We start from the raw sequence: 21,513 nt of genomic DNA on the forward strand, positions 1-21,513 counted from the left end.
ACAGCTCTGTCAAGGCAGGTCACATTTGAATATCAGTGTACTCCAGGCCATATTGCTACAGCATAATTGAGCTAAAATGCGGGGCTTAAATACAGATCAAACTCATCATTGAAAAAGGGAAGATGTCCCTGAGGGAAATACAGTATAACCGACCCAACTAATTTCATGAACAAGTCAATAATTACTGCTTTTATTCAAAACAATTATGGAGGTATTCTGACAATTGCCTGACTAATAAGTCAACCAATACTTTTGTTGTCAAAGTACAGCAGGTGGATGAGAATTCTAATAAGGTGGACATGCTTACTAACATATACAGAGGACAGACTTTGAAAGACATGGATGGACAAGGATGTGATTATTGAGCTTAGCCCAGAGAAAAGGAATATGCTCAAAGGCAGAGCATCAGGCTGACCAATAGGACCACTAAACACTTCAACAATTTGCTTCTCATTGTGTATTCTAATCCTGACAAATTAGACACATGATCTGCCTGTGTGAAACAGTTGGTGTAAGTCATTTTGGTAATTTGGTGACACAAGCCATCTTCAACTGTTTTTCATTACTAATGTGGAACGATGAGTTGAGAAAAAACATTCACTGCACAATTTTTTTTGTAAAAAAAAAAAATGTATTTGTAAAATGAAATGCTACAATTCATCATGAGACGTATGAAGCTGCCTTCCATAATCTGTCACTTCACTGTTCATGAACGTTTCTTGGTCTTTCAAAATCTCGGACTCTGACAGCGTACCATCCCCATTCCCATCCATCTCCTTGATCAAATGAATGGCCTGTGAGGGAAAGAGGAGAGAACAGATGAGAACAACAATAAGGAAAACAACAAGACAAGTCATCTGCAGATTTCTAAGGTTTGAGGTTTGTACGATGTTTGTAAGGAACTGTTGGCTCATGACAAAGTTTGAATGCATGGATAACATGGAGAGGTTTCATGTATTAACCCTTAAAGGTGTAGGTTTTTGAACATTCTAAGTTCTGCAACAATTGACGGTTCTAAAATTCTATGTTGAATTCAATTCACTTCCTTTAACCCTTAAAGATGTAGGTTTTTGAACATTCTAAGTTCCGCAACAATTGACGGTTCTAAAATTCTATGTTGAATTCAATTCACTTCCATTAAGTGTTGAAGTGAATTGACTTTGACAGAGGCAGAGGGCAACTCCAGTCTCCACTCACCTCCTCACGGGCGGAGCCATAGCTGTTGGGAGCCACCCAGCGCAGCTGCTCTTCCTTGTTCAGTTTGCCGTCTCCGTCCTGATCGTACAGGTCCTTGAAGCGCACTGTCTCTTCTATCTCCCACTGCGATGGGTCACCTCCTGTTGAAAACAGCATCCTTACTTTCAATTCAGCATTATGAGTAAAAATGATAAAGAAGAGGAAGAACAAGACCCCAGGAATAGTTTATCTGGCCTCTACAAATGTATATATTTTTTTTTCTGTCCAGGAAACATCCATTACACCAGGGGTTCCCCACCCTTTTTTCCCAGGTGACCTTATTTTGAGGTCACAAAACGTTGGACAACCCCAATCATTCACAACATCTCTGTTTTAACACTCAGTCGAGAGTGGATTTTCACCAAATGTCGTTTGTTCATTTGGCTATTGTTTGCATGTCAGGTTGTTTTGCTACTTTGTTTGGAACATTGATCAAGCATGATTACGTCAATCAAACATCTCATGCGGGCTGTCTAAGTTTATTTTTATGTATCCAGATTGTTTTTTTTTTAAATATTCTTTATTTAATTTATGTATATTTTAATGTAATGTACTGTCAATTGTAAGATACTCAGTATCTCAGGCAATTTGAATTTCAGGCCACTCCACAAGCGGTCCTTACCCCAAGGTTGGGAAATGATGCATTACACTCATCTGAAACTCACTTCATATACAGCAAGCTCACAAATAGTGGTCTTCACCAAGTCTTTTTATAGTTGTACGGACCCATGTTTATTATTTGACAACATCTCCATAATGCACGTCTGTAACCATCAACCAATAGTAACTTACAATAGAAAGCTAATTATTGAGTATATGCTCAGGTTGGATTAAACAACAAAACCAACAAAAAGGATACAGTGACAAGCACACCAAAAACCAAAGCGCAACAAAGAGCAATATACTGTATATATCCATGGCCTGCAGTTTTATGCTCTCCTCTGAGATGTGTCCGCTGCACAGAGGGATAAATATATACAGCTCTGGGAAAATTAAGAGACCACTGCACATTTTTCTGATGTCATCCAACCATTACTTCTATACTCTTTGCCGTTGCTGAGTGACATTTGAATGAGTTGACAGTCATATTCAAATTTGCAGTGGTCTCTTAGTTTTGAATACAACTCATTTGAATGTCACTTGTGAATGTCATATCATATATATATGCAGGGATTAAAGTGAAAAAAAAAAAATCATTTGACTGAACTTTTTTCAGGCCATAAGTCATACGTTGTTCATATCTACCTATAGAGATAGCACCCCTTTTGCGGTCGCGACCTATTGGTTTTTAATGTACAAAAAGATGCAAACAGCAAAGTAAAGGGAGTATTCGCCTTATTCACACGGCGGCCAGTGTTTAAACCAAAACGAGGCTACAGGGTACACTTACTGTAAAATGAATGCCACCTATGAATGCATAGAACATAACAATCCTATGGTTTGTGTACCCTGTAGCCTCGTTTTAGCCGCCAATGGCCACCATGTGAATAAGGCGAATTGAGAGTGTTCTTGATTGAGATTGAGTTTTCCTGATGAACAAAAATATATTTTAGTATCATCCCTGACCATTGCTGATTAGCCATTGCTGTTCTTTTCTACTGCAGCAATATTGTAGAAAGGCTTTAACACACTCTTATTTAATTACTTCAGGCCAAACGTGTTTAAAGGGGAGATTTTTTTCTTGTTAATATGCAATTCTACACCAAGTAAAATCTATAAAATCAAGTTTGCAAGACTTCCCATTTCCTCATCAAAGTAACGAATCAGAACATTCTAGATATTGTTGATATTTCCATTTGTTGCCTCATCCGCATTTAATGAAAACATGGTAATTTTGAGTTTTACAGACAACTCAGTTTTCCAATGAGCAGCAATACTGTGTGTGCTCATGCATGCAGGAGGTCTGCGCATTTGATAACGACAATCTGGAGACGGTGCTTTTGTCTTCAGCAAGATTGTATAAGGTTGACAAAAGGGTTGCGATATGGTGAGGGACAGGTCGTGTTGCGCTATGAAAGAACATGTGTAGCCTAAACGTAAAAACGGTCAGCCATAGATAAACGTAGCCTACCTCTGTCGTGGTGGCTAGTTGCACCAGGTAGGGAAGATGTCCTGAAGTGCACGAACGTTAACCTTATGGCGGTCTTCTGATTGGTGGCGTGCTAAAACGTTTTCCTATTGCATCCGTAAAAAATTTTCTTGCAGCGAACCGCGCAAAAGCAAACCCCCGGCGCTTTAATTTCTTTACACCATGGCTTGTTAGTTCTCCCCCGTTTCCAACAGCTGCCCATCTCCATTTATTTTATAATTCATTTTATGACAGCTAGTGGCCTTGCCAAATAGACGCACACAAATCATGACGCTAATATGCGAGGTTCTGGTAGGCCTACTGGTTATGGTTTTGTGCTATAAATGAATAATATTTTATAGCAAAGTTTTAAGTTGACTATTTTAATTGTATGGTTATTTTTTGTCAACATACACTCACAACCTACTGTCGTTAAAATTGAGGCCTAAGCAAAATAGCCTATAAGGCTGTCTGTGCGTCACAAACAGACTGACCCCCTTACTCAACAGTTCGCGATGATGACAGTGATATTATTTTTTTTTTTATGCTAACACGCTCAGTCAAAACCTTCCGTCGCAAATTGTGAAAAACATTGTTGTACATGTCATAACAGACGGGATAATAAATTGCATAGGCTACGGTTTATATTACGTCGCTTTACACATAATGTTAGTTGCATTGATTAAAAACTGTAACAATAATAGTAGCCTACATCGGGTGGCATAGAAGGCTATCTGTTCAAGTCATAGGTGACACCCAAAATGAATGACCTCCCCTGACAAGAGTTCGCGATAGTAAGAAATTGTCTACATTGATGCACGGAAAGAACACTCCCTACGCTTCTTCTCCGAATTCGCTCATAGAGCTCACAATATCATATCCAAAAAAGTTAAACGGATTGGCCAACCTCATCAGCTGTCTCTAATGTGGCACTATAATCCAACTTTTAGACCGTTATAGTCCTCCGTATGTGTTCTTTGTAAAAGCAAAGGTGATAGCCCCCCCCCCCCTATTTTTTTTCTCATTGGATCTGCATCGATCTCAAATATGACATTTCTAAAATCAAATTGACGGAAATCCGTCCTATGACGGAGAACTTTAATCCTTGTATATGTGTGAGCAATGCAGTATGCTGTATGCACACTGAATGTTACAATGTGCTGATGTTACCATCGGGGCGAAGATCTCCAATGAACTCTTTCAAACTGATGAATCCATCTCGATCTGTGTCATATTCAACCAGCACATCCTCAATGGCAAAATCCTATAGCATGTAGGACAGAGAGAGATAAACAGCTGCTTGGATCCAATAGAGGACGAAACAAAAATTATTATTATTATTATTTTGGGCTTTTTATGCCTTTAATGACAGGACAGTGGAGAGTGACAGGAAGCGAATGGGAGAGAGAGGAGGGGTGAGATCCGGAAAGGACCACGGGGTGGGAATCGAACCCAGATCGCCGGTGTACGGTGCAGGTGCCCCAGCCAGTTGCGCCACAGCTGGGGCCACAAACTAAATTATTAATGTGTACATAAAAGGCAAGACACACTAGTATTATATCCACATTTGTTTCTTGTATACTTACAGCCATGTGGTCCACTTCTGAAGGGTGAGTGAAGGCAAGAAACTCAGTCAAGTTCAGGCCAGGTGTGCCGTCCACATCAGCAAAGTCAAAACGTCTCTTCTCCTTTAAGTGTAACTGAGCAACAAACAGATACAGTAAAAGCCAAAGCTTTGAGTTGTACATGTTTTTTTTTAACACAGCTGCAAAACACTCAAAAAAATCTGTAACAATTATATTACATACATATCTGAGGGATTCTTCCTCAGGGTCTTCGAGAATGGTGTTTTCATCCACTACAACTAAGTGGTCATGCATAACCATGTTATACTCGTCCCAGGAAACAATCCCATCTCGGTTAGTGTCGAAATCTGGAAAGCGCTCTTTTGCATCATCCAGTGCGTATTTCCTGTACACCCTCTGAATCCACACAGTAATTTCCTCTGTGAAATGTATTACTGATTATTAGTTGTGGCTATTTTATATCCCACCACACATATTACTAACAAGGAGCATAACGGAAGACATCCATTCTTTGAGGTTCTTTGGCTAAAGCTACACTACAAGCTACTGTCTCAGTACACTTCATCTACTGTAGGTGCCTGGTCTGGTTTACAGACCCCCTATGACATACTGTAAGGCTTAAGGCTTGTTTTATCATTCTTTCAAATGAAAGAGAAATCATGGCTGTCAAGAGACCAACGTATCTGTGGTCACTGCATGACTGGTGAGGTTGAGACCGAGATGCACTTTCTCCTTCATTGTGATAAATTCACAAAACAAAGAGCTGAATTCTTCCTAAAACATATAGATATACCCTATTTCGACTCATTGAGCAGTGCAGAGCAAATGATTATAATACTGGGAGATGGGGCAAACAGCGCCTCTGGCTGCCCAGTTTGTCAAAGCCTGCCATGATGCGAGGGATCTCCATCTGATACTGGATCTCCATCCTATTTGTTTCTAACCAGCACCGTTGTTTATTATTGTCTGCTGGTTGTTATTGTTGTTGTCCCCCCCCACTGTCATTATTTTTTATTATTACTACTGTATTACTATTATCACAATTACTATGTTATTATTTTTATACAGCACTGCTTTGGCAACAACTGTAAAAGAACAGAATTGAATTGAGAAACTAAAAAGGTGGGCCAGCCATGTGAAAAGATGGGCCCAGCCAACCACGGCCCTGTTATGATCACACTGATCACAGATTTAAAAATGCTAAGTGATAGCACAGGAATTGGCGTTTGTTTACGTTTATATTCAAATTTATTAGCAGACACTTTTGTCCAAAACAACGTACATTATATTTTAACCAGGGACACTCCAGAGAGGTAGGCCTACGTAGCTCACACCTCCCTTGAGTATTCCCAGAGAAACTCCACACAAGGTTTTGGTTTGGGGGACAGGCTGCCCCCACTTTGTTTCCAGTTTTCGGAGTTTGGTCTGCCTACAAAGACCGTTTTTTTCTTTTTTACAGTGTACTCACGGAATGGGCAGCTAGCGGTCATGAGGTGATGATTGCTGAATGTGACAAAAAATCGTCTGAGCTTGAAATTGTGTACGATGGCTGACTGCATCTTTAATCTACCCTGGAAATCCAGAGTTCTCGGGAGAGCACAATTTTGGAGGACTGTACACATTTGGTCATAGTGTTATCCGATTACGTCGAAGGTCGAAATCATTCAGAGTAAACATGGTCTAGTGTTATCCAATTGCATGCAGTGAGATTTTTAAATGCATGCTTGTTGCTGCCCCTCGAGTTGGGCCATTACATTGTTCTTTGCCAGACCCTTAATCTTTCTAGATTATCAGGGTCTGGATTTTCCAGGCTATCTTTAATCACAGACTGCAAACACAATCAAAACTTTAAATTTACCTGCACTTAAATATTTGTTCGAATCTGCATCAATCTTCTTAATGATTTCCCCAAGTCTTTTCTTCTGCTCTGAAGGACTCAGCTTTTTAATCTCTTCTTTATCCTAAAATATGAAAAATGTCCAAATATTAACGTGTGCACATACTGTAGCTCCTGCAACATCAACAGAGTTCCTGAGTGTCTGAGAACAGATGATATTACCTCAGTGCCCAGAAAAGCATTCATATCATGTTCAGGATTATGCTTCCCATCAACATAATGATCTTCATGGAACACTGTGTGGGCATTTTCTCCACAGACATAGTGTAATGCACACAAGGCAAGTGTGAATCCAAATATTTTCATCTTGATAATGGCACTTGAAAGTCTGTAGGGCTCAAAGATATATTAGGTGAGAGGACACAACGTAAAGATTCTGCAACCATCTAATGCACCTATTCCTGCACCAATCCTGCTGCTAGACACATGTTCTTCATGTTTTCTATCCCACCCTACTCTGCACCTGATGTACCCTTGGACATGCATGCCTGATCCATGCTAAGGCCTAGCATTTTAATTACATTGATTTCAATTAGGCGTGCTAGAAACAGGAACAGGACAAGGGAGCTCCAAGAGCAGGGCTGTCTGCTGGAAACCTTGTCCAACTCTACTGACCCCGCCAGTACTGCCGTCTAGTGGTCTAGTGCCCACTAATCTAACGTCACATCGAACTGGGTACAAATGACTGAAGCACAGAAAAATGTTCTGTACCCTCATTACTTTGAACAAGCTAGCAAGTTAGCCGTCACGGCAAATGCATGCACGTTTTCTGCTACAATATTATTTCATAGTCTGACGCAAACCTCACCCAACCCAGACAACAAAATGCTCGTTGTTCACTCCTAATGTCAACGTAAATTACTACGTACGTCCCTATAACATCGTCAACCACCACCTCAAACAAACATAGACCGTTAGGTCCTACAGTTCACTTCACACCAATTCCTCGATGTGTTTTTGAAAGGAAAGAAATGACAACCACTTGCGTGTAGCTAATATCGTTCTAGAACAGACAGCTAGCTACAAAAGCTTATAAAATACATCTTATTCTGTTTTCAAATAATATAAACAGAAGATATCTGTTCTCTCTTACCAGTTCTGCAACTTCAGTCTGGGAGTGAGAATAATTTTTTATCCCGCCCTCCCACTAAATTGGTTGCCATGGGAGAAACCGAGCCGTGACTTTTGATGGGAACACCCCTTGACCCCAGTCATGCCGAAAATGATTGGTTCACATTACTTTGTTTCCGCTCTGGTGAAAGTCCATTGGAGGACTCAGATGTCTGCAATTGCTATTTACATATACTTCCTGTTCGCTGCTATGCTGATTTAGCTGTCAATGCTAGTATGCTATTCAGTGTCGTCTGAATGTAGGCTGAGTTTGGATAGTTTCGTAAAGGATTGAACCTCATTATCGACCAAGAAACCATACGTCAATGTCCAAGGATAGCCGTCACGATGGACGACGGCGAGGTGCTGGTCAGCACCGACTTGGGCCAAGAGTGGGCCAAGGTGGTGATGGAAGGGAAAGATCTGGGAGCAACAGCTCAGGATCTTCACATGGAGGAGGCAAAAGCAGGAATACGCCCGTGAGCATGGCCCTGAAGGTAATTATCATTCTTGGTATACTGAGTAAATTAACCATCTAATGATAGCACTGCCATCTTAAACGTGCAAAAACCACTGTGTTATGATAGTAAACTGGCTAGTAGGCTGGCCTAGCACTAGACCAATTATCATTCCAGCAGAGCTTAGCTACTGATCCGTTTACAGTAACCGTTAACAGTCAATTACATCAATTACATCTAACTTTCTATTCTAATGTCATAGTCCAGTCTTACTTTCATGTTGTGTACCTTTTATAAACTACCAAATTGTATTTAAAAGGATACATTATACAAATCTATGAATACCACCTTATTGCTTTTGAAATTAAAACAGACCACAGATCATTTTTCTTGTCCCACATCCAATATCAATGAGACATCAAATAGGAGCAGGCTCAAATGATAAAAAGGTTATCAAGGTTATGAAGAATGCCATTTGGCAGAAAAGGAATGTTTTGGGTTATGAATGTATTGTCATCTTTTTAATTATCTAGCTAATTATCAAAAAGCGTTTTACATTGTCACAGTTCAACTGATATGGCAGTTCAGCCGAGCAGGTTGCTTACCTTAATCTCAGTGGAATTTTTCCAAAATTTATTGTGATGTCTTTAATTCTTGATGATATAGAAACCCCTGTTGTGAATCTTGTAAACACATGGTGTGGATGCATATGTGAGCAATCCTTCTGAAAGCTGCTCTGGTCATGAAACAACTGAGTGTGTATCCAGGAAAGATGATAGCCACTTTATTGCCTTGCCCATCTCGAATCATACATACATTAGCCTAGGCTACTTGTTTGCCTCCTACAGTAGGTGGCTAAAGGGGTTGAAATCTGAGACCGTGTACAGGCATGTTTGGATGCAGCACTTATCACATCTATAGTGTTTTGCTATGAGTCAAGTTAAGGGTTCAAAATACTGCCCATATCTATCACACTGATTTTTAATAAGGTGCAGGGATTTCCCCAAGAAAATTATTGAGGTGAATGGCTGGGATTGTTAGCATTTTCCCCAAACTGAACACACTTACAGTTTGGGAGTCACTGGAATCTCAGCCTGGAGATTTGCACCTCTTGCAGACTTTAGCTGTGGTCAAACTGCTCTTTGTCCTATTGAGTTCAATTAAGCCTTGATTTTCGCATTCAACCCTACTATGCACAGATGTTCTTGCATTGGTCTGATTTGGGATGCACCAATACCACATCTGGTATAAGGCCTGGGCTGTGTTTATTTGTGCTCATACAAATTCTCTGATATACAAATTCTCCCCTCACCAATAATTACACAATAAAGTCATGACACTACACAAGGCGTTGGCTGTAGGCTGTTTTAACACAACACATTTAATGTTAAGGCTATTTTTTGTTCCTCTAAAGTTATTTTGCATGCATGCAAACAAATATACTATCAGCTGTCCACAGGTAGGCACCATTGTAATACAGGGAACATTATATAATAAACACTATAATACAGGCAACACAGGGAAGACATGAGAGATGTTTCTCACAGATGTGATTATTGCACATTTAAGTTAAAGATTAGCCTAGTTGTGTTGAAGTATGCATGCCATTTGCTTTTTTCTTTCAGTTTATTATGTTTGCTTCTTTCAGATGATCTTTGGCAACAGATATTATAAATGGTCTTATCATCCATGTCAAAAAGCCATACAAGAATGACTTGTTAGAATGTTATTGTTGACAGATGGGATTGTTGATATGTAATCCAACATACTACAGTGGCTGGCGGTTTTCTCACTTTAATGTTTGTTTGTGTCAGTGCTTAGTTACCGAGTGAACATTTGTGTCGCATGACTGTCGGTTGTCTAGTGTCAAATGAGCACAGCTTGGATCTGTACTCATTTATGAGCTGCAGCGCCCTTGAAAACGCTGCAGTGGAAAAATCTTTGACCTATTTTCTTAGCAGACACATGTCTTTATTTGGTTTATTAAAAATGTTGTGAAAAATGTTGTGTAATGAAAATACCACAAATGAGATGACTATTTTGCCTATACAGTAGTACCAGCAGCTTGTTCAGTTGTTAGTCCTGCGTTTGAAGTGGACTTGAAAGCTGTGAGCCTATAGTCATTTATTTTTCACAAGAGGAAATGTATTGTAATGAGCCCCTACTATTGAAATGACATGTTTACCTTTTGCTTTGCTACAGAAATAGTAGATTTTCCTCTGCAATGTGGCTAGCCGAAAATGATTCCCTTTTATTGAATTGCATTTTAGTGGCAGTTTTTAACAAAGACCACACCCGTCATGAGTTCAAGCATAAAAGTGTACTGAGAGCAAATATTTAGTTTGAATATGTGATATGTGAGACAGAAAGTCCCTTGGCAAAATAAACATGAGGGCCTGACCTGGGGGTTATTATATTTCATTTAGTGTGGATGCGTGTAATAGTGCTGCAGTATTTGACACACCGTAGACCTGTTGCTTTTGTGACGATTGCATGCAGGGACCCCTCTCACATCTTCTGACCTTATCCATCTCACTTTGTTTCAAGTTCTCACACTAAATAAGGGTAGATTAGGGTAACACACTGGCATTTTCTTTTTGTTCCATCACTAATGACTTATATCATGTATATTTTCCTGTGTTTTTTGGACATTGGACGATGCTGTCATTTTGGTCCTTGCAAAAAATGCAAACCCCTCTTCAGAATGCCTCTTTTTGCCCTGAGCATGGGGATAGTGGATACATTCAGAGCAGACATAGAATGGAAACCCATTTTTACCTTGGCTTTGTTGAATAAGAATAATTCAATGCATGGCAGGTTGACTGTTGTTTCCTCTTTCATATGCAAATCTCGGACTTTGTTCAGTTTCACCCGTTTTTTAGTGGTTATTTCAAAGACCGAGTGTGATGCCAAACACAGACTGTGACGCAAACCATCCATCTAATCACCACCTTCCTTCATACGATTGGGAGATTCAGGTAGAAGTTTCTGGAGCCTGTTGTGAGTGATCTTTAGCTTTTGCTTTTAGCACTCTGTTTATCCATTTCTGTTTATCCATTCTATGTCATCTTTCAATTAACTAAAATGTCATTTTTATACAGCTTCAATGACCACTGAACCTAAGTGGCTATATTAAGGCGAGTTCCCTGTCCCTGTGTTCCTTATATTACCACTTGATTCAGCACATTTGTTTTGATAATCCAGACAGCAACATAACAAAGTTGATGTTTTGACCTGATCAGTGAAACCTGCCATACCAGCAACACCCACGGATCACATGATTTATATTTGCCTTCCTGCACATTGCATGACCATTGTGTATGATAAATGTGCTATATAAATGCATTTGCATTTATTACATTTCTAAAGTCAGTAGAGTCAGGAAAATAAATACCCTTGTTGTTATTCAACCCAGGAGTCTTTCCCCAAAACTTATATGAATATTTGCAGTGCGTCTTCATTTGTTGGGTTCTCTGTGGTCTTCTTCATGGTTTGATGTTTACCCATTTTTATAGTCATCGCCACCTGCTTTGGCAAGTCAAAGTTTAATGATCTTGAATGGCTTGACACGTCGACAGTAGTTATGTTTCACAGACTGGTTAATAATTTGCTTAAAAAACATACTAGGTTAACTAATTGTGACTGCTTGAATTGTTGTCTGACCAATAGCACTTACTGAAATAGTTTTGGTTCAGCCTGTTTCGAGCAACTGGAAGTGAATCATGGTTGGAATTTCTGTATTTTTGTTTAACCTCTGCCTTAGCTGTCGATTGGTTTACTATTTGATTTGACTGTGGTTTGGGTCTGTTTTGAACCCCTGTGGGGGCCTGACTAGACCACAGTGTTGGGGAGGAGCTGTGGTGCATCAGGCATCGGCTGCAGCATGCCCCCCCCCCCCCTGAAATTCCGCGTGGGTTTGTTTTCATCCCCCAGCCGCTGTGACTCATGTGCTGCCAAGTCCAATCAGATCGCGCGATCGCCAGCCTCCACCGGGCTAACCGGAACGCTTCCTCCCAGAGTCCCCCAGGCTGTGGCAGAGAAAAGAGGAGAGGAGAGAAGAGGAGAGTGAACAGAGCACGGGCTGAAGGGGGCAGGCCTGTCGAGTGCACATGACTACAGTGGGAGAGAGAGAGAGAGAGAGAGAGAGCGAGTGAGTGAGAGGAGGCAGAAGGCAGAAGACAGCAGTCTGTCAGGACTGAAGGATAGAGAGAGAGAGAGAGAGAGGCAGATGGAGTGAGAAAACTGCGCAGTGGAAAGAGAGCCAGACTGGCGGTGGAAAACGCACAGAGCGGTGCAGCAGAGGCACCGGTGTCCGGCGAGTCGGTTTGCAGCTGAGCCGTGATTAGGGCTGGGAGCAGGTCGGGTGAAAGGGCTCGCTCAGCCGCGGTTAAGCTGCCAGTCGAGGCAGGCGGGCACATTGCTCTTACCTCCACTCTGATTGGCTGAGGAGTTGACACAGCTGGGACGAGTCACCACACATACACACACACACACACACACACACACACACACACACACGAGGCGGCGGCTGGCTAGTTGAAGGGGGGCTATTTCCGTCCGCTGCTGTCAGACGATGGTGTCGCCCAGCAGGAGCAGCAATGCCGGCAGGGGGGAACAGGTTGGCTGAAGAGTGTGACTAAAAAAGTATGTCAGGGCCGGATAAGGACGAGGAACCTGCTTTCAGACTCTGCTTCTACTCTGTACGTACCCTCTAATATCTCCCCTACTCCCACTATCCCTCTCTCTTTCCCTCTCTCCCTCTCTCTTTCCCTCCTTGCCCCCCCGCCCCGTATCTCTCTCTTTTCCTCTCCCTGTTCTTGCAGTCTAACCCATTGCTCAGTTCCTCCCTGTGAACATGAAATTCTATACCTGACTCTGCTGATTGTAAAAAAGGGGGACACTTGCCGTTAGGCTGACCCCAGCAGTGTGCCCCGTCCAGCTAACGACGACACCCTGCAGTTGGAGAACTATTTGGCTTCTGCCCTGCACCCTGCAGTTGGACTATTTGGCTTCTGCCCTTGTGTCAAGCCACTGTTGTTTTAATTATTGTGCAAAGGTCTCCATCCTGCCAGCGGGCGTCCGCAGCGCCCTGACCTGTGTTACCTGTGGCAACGGGAGCCAGGTGGCAGGAGTGTTTGGCCTCTTAAGTGGATGAGAAGGGCAGCGTCCGTCCGTTCGCTCACTCTCCCTCTCTCCTTTAATCCTGTGCCGGCTCCTCTTCTCTTCTTCCCGTGCTAAAAGGGAGAGGCTTCTCTCTCTCTCTCTCTCTCTCTCTCTCTCTCTCTCTCTCTCTCTCTCTCTCTCTCTCTCTCTCTCTCTCATCTGCCGCTTGCCAAAGTACAGGAGAGATGGAGCTGTAAATATTTACTGTCAGAGCGAGACCGTTGGCAAGCAGTGTTTTTTTTTTTTTTAAGAGTTCCTGAAGTGGAGCTAATCTTCTCAACCTTCGTTGTCTCTTCGTCGGCTCATTTTACAGGGTCCTAACGCTTATTGTCCGCAATCCCATTTTCTTGTTCGCCACCCTTGTTCAAGCGAGAAACAGAGAGAGAGGGTCTCATGGAAAGATGCTTGTCTTGCTCAGGAGAAAGTAGGTCAGTGGTGTGTATCAGGCCTTGGGACATAAAATGGTGGACGAGCAGGACAGTGCTCTGCTTATGCATGTGTGACGCCTAATGAGCCCTGTGCAATACTCTGCTCAGGGAACATGCAAACGCACAGACTGCTCATTTGGGATGGAGCACGCTCAAGTTAACATGTGCACGCACTCCTTCTTTACGTGTGTGTGTGTGTGTGTGTGTGTGTGTGTGTGTGTGTGTTTGTTTATGTGTCTATACATGTATTGAATGTGTATATATGAATGCTGGCTTGACTGTTTGTGTGTATATGTGTGTGCGCATCTTTGTAGTGTGCATACATGTATCTGTGTGTAAAGACGGCTATTGTGAGGTTTGTGACAGAGCTTGGTTTTCTCTTCAGCCCTGCTCCATCCATGCCCACACGTTTGATGAGACTCCCAGTGGGTGATTATGGTCACTGTGACTGTGTGAGCAAGTCGTGTGCTACTTTGAGGTCTGCTGTTGCCGTGTCTGACGCTGCGGCAGTCACACCACAGCAGAGCAGAGCAGAGCAGGACCTGAGGGCAGCGTGATCCCGACGTTGTGTTTTGGAGACGGTACCAATGACTCATTCCCTCTCTGACCCCAGCTGTCATCTTCATTAAAACAGATTGTAAAGAACGGCTGTTAAAGGCGCAGTCTTCAATCCTGGTGGAGGGTTGCTTAGATTTGAGCTCCACAGCTAATCAAAATACGTGCCTCCCCGCCGTACATCTGAAGCAATATTTGTGTGGGAGCGCCGTCTGTTGACTGGCGGAAATGATGGTATTTACAGTGGCGAGAGTGTACGCAAACACTGGTGGTTTTCTATGCAAACTCCCTAGACAGACAGCGTTGAATAAAGTTTTAATGGAACATGATCACATAGCGCGCCTCTTCTTCAAAAGCGTTTTAACAATTCAAGGAAAGGCACGCAAAGCCTCTGTTTGGCTGGGTCGTGTGATCGCTGCCCTGCCAGCGTGTAACTGACGCTAGCTCACAAAAGGGTCTTTTTTTTGAGAGCGCAGAGACAGAGGCTATTCTTTAATTGGTCTCTCAGAGTGGCTCTGTGTGGAGTGCGAAGCGGGGCTGGTTCTTTGCATTCACGCCTGGATTCCTGAATCATGCTGTGTGTGATGACATTAGGAGAATAGGGAGAGAGGGAGGAAGGAGGAGGAAGTAGAGAGGATGGAGAGATGGAGAGATGGAGAGTGAGTAGACTGATGGAGAACTGGCAAAGGAGGACGAGAAAAGAGTGAGAGGGCCGTAGAACCAAGCAAGCCAGCCAGAGACTTGGCATCCAATCAGCTCACATGACCCCTTCAGTGTCACAGTGAGTGCCAGGCAGAAATAAAAGCATAGTCCAGATTGCCTTTCTGTTTTGTTACAAAGCCCTACAGTGCAACGGTTGTGATATGCATTTTGCCTACCAAAGCACTAGCATTCAAAGCTTGCACAGCATAGGTGAATCGTTTTGATCACGCTTCTGTTTTGCTCAGTGTCATCATATTCTTCATGAGCTGGACTTGCTCACCCAGAATGCAGTATGGTTTTCTGAACATGAGTCAGGCAGCCCTGAGCTGCCGCTAGTTGTTTTGAATGTGGTAAATGATAGAGGCGGTGGATCAGTCATTAGTGTGCTCTCTGGTTTTATGCCTCTTTCACACCAAGCGTTTTGTGCCCCTCTCTCTCTCTCTCTCTCTCTCTCTCTCCCTCTCTCTCTCTCTCTCTCTCTCTCTCTCTCTCTCTCTCTCTCTGTCTCTTTCTCTCTTTGTGTCTTTTCTTTGTCTCTCGTCCCCAGGCCTCGTTCCAGCGCTCCAACAGCCATGACAAAGTGAGGAAGATTGTGGCAGAGGAAGGCCGCGCAGCCCGCAACCTCATCGCCTGGAGTGTTCCACTTGAGAACAAGGAGGAGGAAGGTGCGCAAACATTCTCACTCTCTCACTCACTCACACACACACACACACACACACACACATATATGAGTAAGTACTCACACCTGAATCTTTGATTGTGAAGCTCACTCATGAAGAAATATGTTATCCGTTATCTGAAGAAAGAGGATTGTGAGGGTTGATGCTGGACTTTCCCGTCCTATGTAGTGCTTTCTCCAGAACTCGTGGGTGGTGGGTTGAGATTTGGCAGTTCTTTCTCTCCATCTTTTTTGCACAGCTCTCGACATGGTCATCCTACTGGCTAGACGTGTACACATATACATTCTGTGAACACAAATACTCAGTCATCTGCAGTTTACAGTTTACATGCATGCATAAGCATGCAGCCACATTAACATGCCATCTACTTGCACACAGCCAAGCATGCATGCTTGAACACCTACATGAATTCATGCACAATTACATATTCCAATGAGTTCAAGTGCTTGAACATACACATTCATATAGACACACTCACACAGAAACACACACACACACACACACACACACACCCACCCCATAATGAGATTGTTTTTCCTCTGAGCTTGGAGAGTCCCTTCACAGGAGCATCAGCAGATCTCTCGCAAATCACACACAAATGCAAAGCTCATTATCGGGTCGGCTGATGCCTGAGGAGTCTGCAGTCTTGTGTGTGTGTGTGTGTGTGTGTGTGCGTGTGTGTGCTCGCTCACCCAACGCTACACTGTGAAGGGGCCTGTGAAGAGCTCACACCAGGGGCCACTCAGTTCACTTCCCTCAAGCTGCAGCTACACACACACACACACACACACACACACACACACACACACACACACACACACACACACGCGCGCGCGCGTGTATGCACACGCACGTATGACCACAGGATTAGCCACCTGTGTGTGGGTGTGTGTGTGTGTGTGTGTGGTTGCAGATAGATGGACAAGATTAGCTTGAGCCTACGTTAAGGAGAAACCACCTGTAGACATCCATGTGCATGCTCAGGTTCAAGTCAAAAACGCTCTCTGTCACAGGAAACGTTTGTGATTGCAGGCTCAAGTGCAGGCAAGCCATATACTCTGTGTTGCAAGCATGCTCTGTCATGTGTTTCTGACTTTGCCAAGGCAGCACATATTTACAGTGTGGTGGTGAATTTGTGTGAAGAGCGTTCTGTACATCATGACCCATAATGCACTGGAATCTTTAGTCACCCTGACCGTCCCTCCTCACTGTGCACTGTAAGAGTGGACACCTTTTGTTTGTTTGGGAACTCGCTGCGGGAACGCTGCATTCCTGCACAGAGCAAAGGTTGTAAATGTCCGCAGGGCATTCGGGAGCTGTGAGCCGTAAAACAATCCTCCTGTCCTCTAACAAAGTGACACCATGACTCTCTTTCCCGCTGCGGTATCCAAACGTCTGTCATCTTGCTAGTCCTCTGCAAACAGAGCTGCACACATTGGTGCATCAGCTGAATGGGAGCCGATGGGTCTCTGTCGCCCTCTTTAAGCAGAGGTTGAGGCAGAGCGTGTTTATTTGTCATCTGTCATCCTGGTGTCTGTCATGGTCTCTTTTGCTGGTATGAATGACACTGAGACAGCAAGACAGTCAAGGTGTTATTTATTTTTTGTTCGGCTGAAATGAATTTGACTTTTTGCCTGACGTTCCCCACATATGACCATCGTGGAACCCCAGGGGAACCCATACAGGTTGCATCTCTTCTGCACTCCTATGGTCTGCTTGGTGCACATGCAACTGTGGTGCACTTATACGCCTGTGTGTGTACGCTTTTACACGTGTGTGTGTGTGTGCGTGTGTGCATGTTTGTGGTGAGCTTAGATGAGTGGTTTCGAGTGAGCTGCATCTGGCAGCTTTGGGCTCTTCAGTGGGCGTCTGGCCTGTCAGAAACAGAACAGTCCTCTCCACTCACAGATTGGTCTCGATAACAAACATCAACAGTCCTCTTCAGAGTGAGAGAAACAGACAGAGTGGGGGGGGGGGGGGGGGGTGCAGTAAATGGTTCATCTTTTCTGCTCCATCATGAACGCGGTAATAATGTTACTTTGGCCCACTATGGCCTGAAGTATTAATAGCTTGCCACTACTTTTAACATGTCACGTTGCCTTTTCCATTAACACATTGACATCTTGCCTTTCGTCCCCACATGCCCACCTTTGACCTGTTCAGATAGATAGATAGATAGATAGATAGATAGATACATAGATAGATAGAGATAGATAGATAGAGATAGATACATAGATAGATAGATACATACATACTTTATTGATCCCCAAGGGGAAATTCAAATGCTCTTTAGGCACCTGATGTGCTGAATCAGGTGTGCTGCAATAGGACTATCAACTCTACAAGAGGAAGCTTATGAGACAGTGAACTTTATAGTAGGCCAAAATAGGTGGGAACAGTGCCCTCTGAAGCAGGCAGAGTGTATGACGCGTCCCATATGAAGTTGAGGTGCTAAATATGAAGCAATACCGAGTTGATTATCAGACAGGACATTACATTATAAAACTTTTCTAAATTACATATGAATAATTAAAAAAACAAGTAGTATTCAATTAAAATTCAGCTCCCTCAGACCTTCTGAGACACTTTCGGGTCATATTAAAGGGTCACTGCCCTGTCCCTGGGGTGTAGATATGGGCTGGCTAGTTTTCTGCCCAGTGCAGGGCTCTCCCCTGGCCCGAGCTCAGCTGGGAGGGGGGTGGGCGGGACACTGGGGGCTCGGGTAGTTGGAACGGCAGCTAATGGACCAGCTGGTCCTCCTGTGTGGCGGATCAGATGGAGGGGGAATCGATGAGCTCCCCTGTCTGTGTGAATTTAACACCGGGCCACGCGGCTGCAGTTTGACGCACGCCACAGGGCGCAGTTGACACGCAGGGCCTCAGACTCCGAGGAAGCCAGATTTCAGGACGGGGGGGTTGGATTGGAGGGAGCGTTGCACTGTCAACAAAGCCTACAGGGCCTGACACACAAACCCAACACTGCAGTACTACGATGCTGCAAGCTTCCCTTCCCTGCTATGCCTGACTGGCTCTGCTCTGAAACCTAAGTCTGTTGATATTATTTTGTACACATAGGACTTCCCTTCTCCTGAGATGCCCCAGACTGCCTTGATCTCATCTGCAGCTGTGCTGAATGGGAAAATAAGCCAATAAGAGCACTTAGGACAAGTGGCTCATTAACATAGACTCCGGCCATGCTACATTGATTAACAGAATAACAAATCAGCACTTTTATGAAAATCTGTTGACCTCATCAAGTCTTCTCAAACCAATTTCAATCTTGTCTCAGTTTTCCAAATGCATTATGCATTATTCTGCTTGTCGGAAAGTCAAATTGCCGATATTCAAGATCAAAATTAGAGCCATGTCTAAGCAGCTTTGTTCTATGGCGGCATCCAGGTTCTTACCCCAGATTTGGACATTAGTAAATTTCTTAGTGGACGTAGTCCCATGTTGCCTGTATTAGTCGGGTATTTTTAGATGGCCACGGCCACGCTTTGTTCCCTCTTTTTGAGCACAACATAAACAACAGCAACAACAAAAGTGAGATTGTGATTGAGCCGCTGTCCGCTTAAGCTCCTTTCATAGGCCGGGTTGGGTAGAGAGCATGTACCACTGAAAGGCGCTCGTGTCTGGGGGTTGGGAGTAGAGACGTGCCCTTATAGTATGTGGCTGAGAGGGGGCTCTGCTCTGCTCTGCTGCATGGCCAGCTGCCTACGCTGTGAACTGCTCTTACTGTGCAGTTTATTTGAGGCTGAAGTGTTGCCGTAGGGCTGTGACACATCGCTCTGAAGAGTTCTCTCGCTCTCCTTCTCTCTCTGCCCTTCTCTCTTTCTCTTTCTTTCTTTCTTTCTTTCTTTCTTTCTTTTTCTTTCTCGCTCTCTCTTTTTCTTTCTCTCTCTTTCTCTCTCTCTCTCTCTCTCTCTCTCTTTTTTTTTTCTTTCTCTCTCTCTCTCTCTCTGCTGTACAGGCTCCTGCCCTCAAGCTTATATGCCTGTGATGTTTTGGTTCAGTTTGTTTCTCATGAACATTCTGTGTTTGTCCGTGCCCCCCCCCCCCCCCCCCCCTCTATCTCTCTCTGTGTTCTGTTCTACAGGAAAATCAAAAACTCAGACCAACAGCAATGCAAGAACTCAGAGGCTCATCACTGGTCAACATAGGAACAAAAAGCAGGTGTGTGTTTGTGTCTGCTTGTGTGCTCTGTGCAACTTCTGTTTATTTAAGTCAGCCCCGCACCATTGTGTGGTCAGCAATAAAGTACACGGGTTTAGAATAGAAAATCATGAAGATTTTATTTTGTAGTACAGATGTAGTTTTCTAACTTTTGTAGGGATTCTATTTTTTCTAGCATTTGTATTTGCATAGGCCCTAAAAAAAATGTGCAAAATGTATAAAATTGCCTGAAACGATCACAAATGTGCATGAATTATAGGAAGCTCAGTCTTCAAACAGAATATTTAACAGAACTGCAGCCACCTGGAGATGAATAAATGAAGAAACTGCAAGAGGAAGTGAAGGCTAAGAGGGATACAAATGTTGTACCACTAGGGGGAGTTAGAGACCTACCTATTGCTGGATGCAGATGGCTTTGAGAGCATCAAAATACAGTATGTTGTGAAATAATCAGCCATATACCCAGAAAATAAAATGGAGCCTCCGACATCCATGTTGTCTTGAATGTTCTCAGCTACACATTGGAGACATCAAAATAATTAAAAAAAACAACTACCTACACTAAGATGGATTAATTTTTACTGCTCTGAAATATATTTCAAATGCTAATAATACAAGCAAAATGGAGGTTGGACCTGAAACTCATGTAGTTGTTTCTGTTCTGGGCAGGGATTCTGTTTCTGTGGTGTCCAGTTGAAATTGTTGTTGTATTTGTATGTGTGTGTGCTGATACTGAATGAGTCCTGTTTGTGTGAGGACGTTTCCCCCCCAGCCATCGTTCATGTGCTGTTTTCATGTGCTGAAACCCTCTTTAGCTGCAGCTCCGCACACCAAATGGACATTGATTCATGTTATCGACTGCTGACAAACGAGCCCTCAGTGGGCCGGCCAGCCAGCCAGCCATGGACTCTCTCTCTCTCTCTCTCTCTCCCTCTCCCTCTCCCTCTCTCTCTTTCTTTCTTTCTTTCTTTCTTTCTTTCTTTCTTTCTTTCTCTCAATCTCTCTCTTTCTCTTGCTCATATTTGTCTTCTTTTATCTGTCAGTGTTTGTGTTTCTTGTCAATTGTCTCTACCTCTCCCCCTGTCTCACATTCTTTCTCTCTTTTTTTTTTTCTTTCTCTCTTTCACCCACACCCATAGTGTTACAGTCATGGTCACCGCTGGCATATTGCCGCCTTGCAAAGCACTCCTCAATCATGATCTGATTTTCTCTCTTTTTTTCCTGGAGAACAACAGTATAAGACCCACATATTGTGTACCTGTGAGGGCTTTGCCATGTGTGTCTGTGAGTGAGTGGGGGGAACAGCAGTGCATGAAACCTTCTTTTTTTCATCTATATGTACTGTTATGTTTAGTTTTTTTAATTTTATTTATTTACTTTTTAAACTTGGTCTAATTAACCCAGTGTTTAAAGTGGTTGTGGTGGTTGCATGTGATGCTCTTGTTTCATGAGGGGCTG

The 21,513-nt window shown here is 43.3% G+C and overlaps 2 protein-coding genes across 4 annotated transcripts in view; one reads left to right on the top strand and one right to left on the bottom strand.

Moving 5' to 3' along the window:
• Positions 1 to 174: 174 nt before the first annotated feature.
• Positions 175 to 7,986, bottom strand: rcn2 (reticulocalbin 2). 3 transcript variants are annotated; one of them, XM_042111465.1, is made up of 8 exons: positions 7,881 to 7,986; positions 6,950 to 7,115; positions 6,749 to 6,851; positions 5,113 to 5,309; positions 4,891 to 5,004; positions 4,475 to 4,568; positions 1,198 to 1,337; positions 175 to 794 (listed from the first exon to the last, which is right to left on the bottom strand). In XM_042111465.1, exons 2-8 carry the CDS (start codon positions 7,091 to 7,093, stop codon positions 651 to 653), a joined length of 936 nt encoding a protein of 311 aa, XP_041967399.1. In that variant the 5' UTR covers positions 7,094 to 7,115; positions 7,881 to 7,986; the 3' UTR covers positions 175 to 650. The 3 variants fall into 3 exon arrangements, with proteins under 3 accessions (XP_041967399.1, XP_041967397.1, XP_041967398.1); XM_042111463.1 differs by having other exon boundaries at positions 4,891 to 5,309; XM_042111464.1 differs by having other exon boundaries at positions 4,891 to 5,309; positions 6,950 to 7,123; positions 7,881 to 7,980.
• Positions 7,987 to 8,085: 99 nt separating this feature from the next.
• Positions 8,086 to 21,513, top strand: part of LOC121724102 (S phase cyclin A-associated protein in the endoplasmic reticulum-like) — a 51,009-nt gene continuing 37,581 nt past the window's right edge. Inside the window, exons 1-3 of the mRNA XM_042110457.1 lie at positions 8,086 to 8,394; positions 15,751 to 15,868; positions 19,979 to 20,055. Of these exons, the coding sequence (XP_041966391.1) occupies positions 8,224 to 8,394; positions 15,751 to 15,868; positions 19,979 to 20,055 (366 nt within the window). The 5' untranslated portion in view covers positions 8,086 to 8,223. The remainder of the gene's footprint in view (positions 8,395 to 15,750; positions 15,869 to 19,978; positions 20,056 to 21,513) is intronic.

The sequence above is a fragment of the Alosa sapidissima genome, chromosome 11, assembly GCF_018492685.1.
Source record: "Alosa sapidissima isolate fAloSap1 chromosome 11, fAloSap1.pri, whole genome shotgun sequence".
NCBI classification, from domain to species: domain Eukaryota; kingdom Metazoa; phylum Chordata; class Actinopteri; order Clupeiformes; family Clupeidae; genus Alosa; species Alosa sapidissima.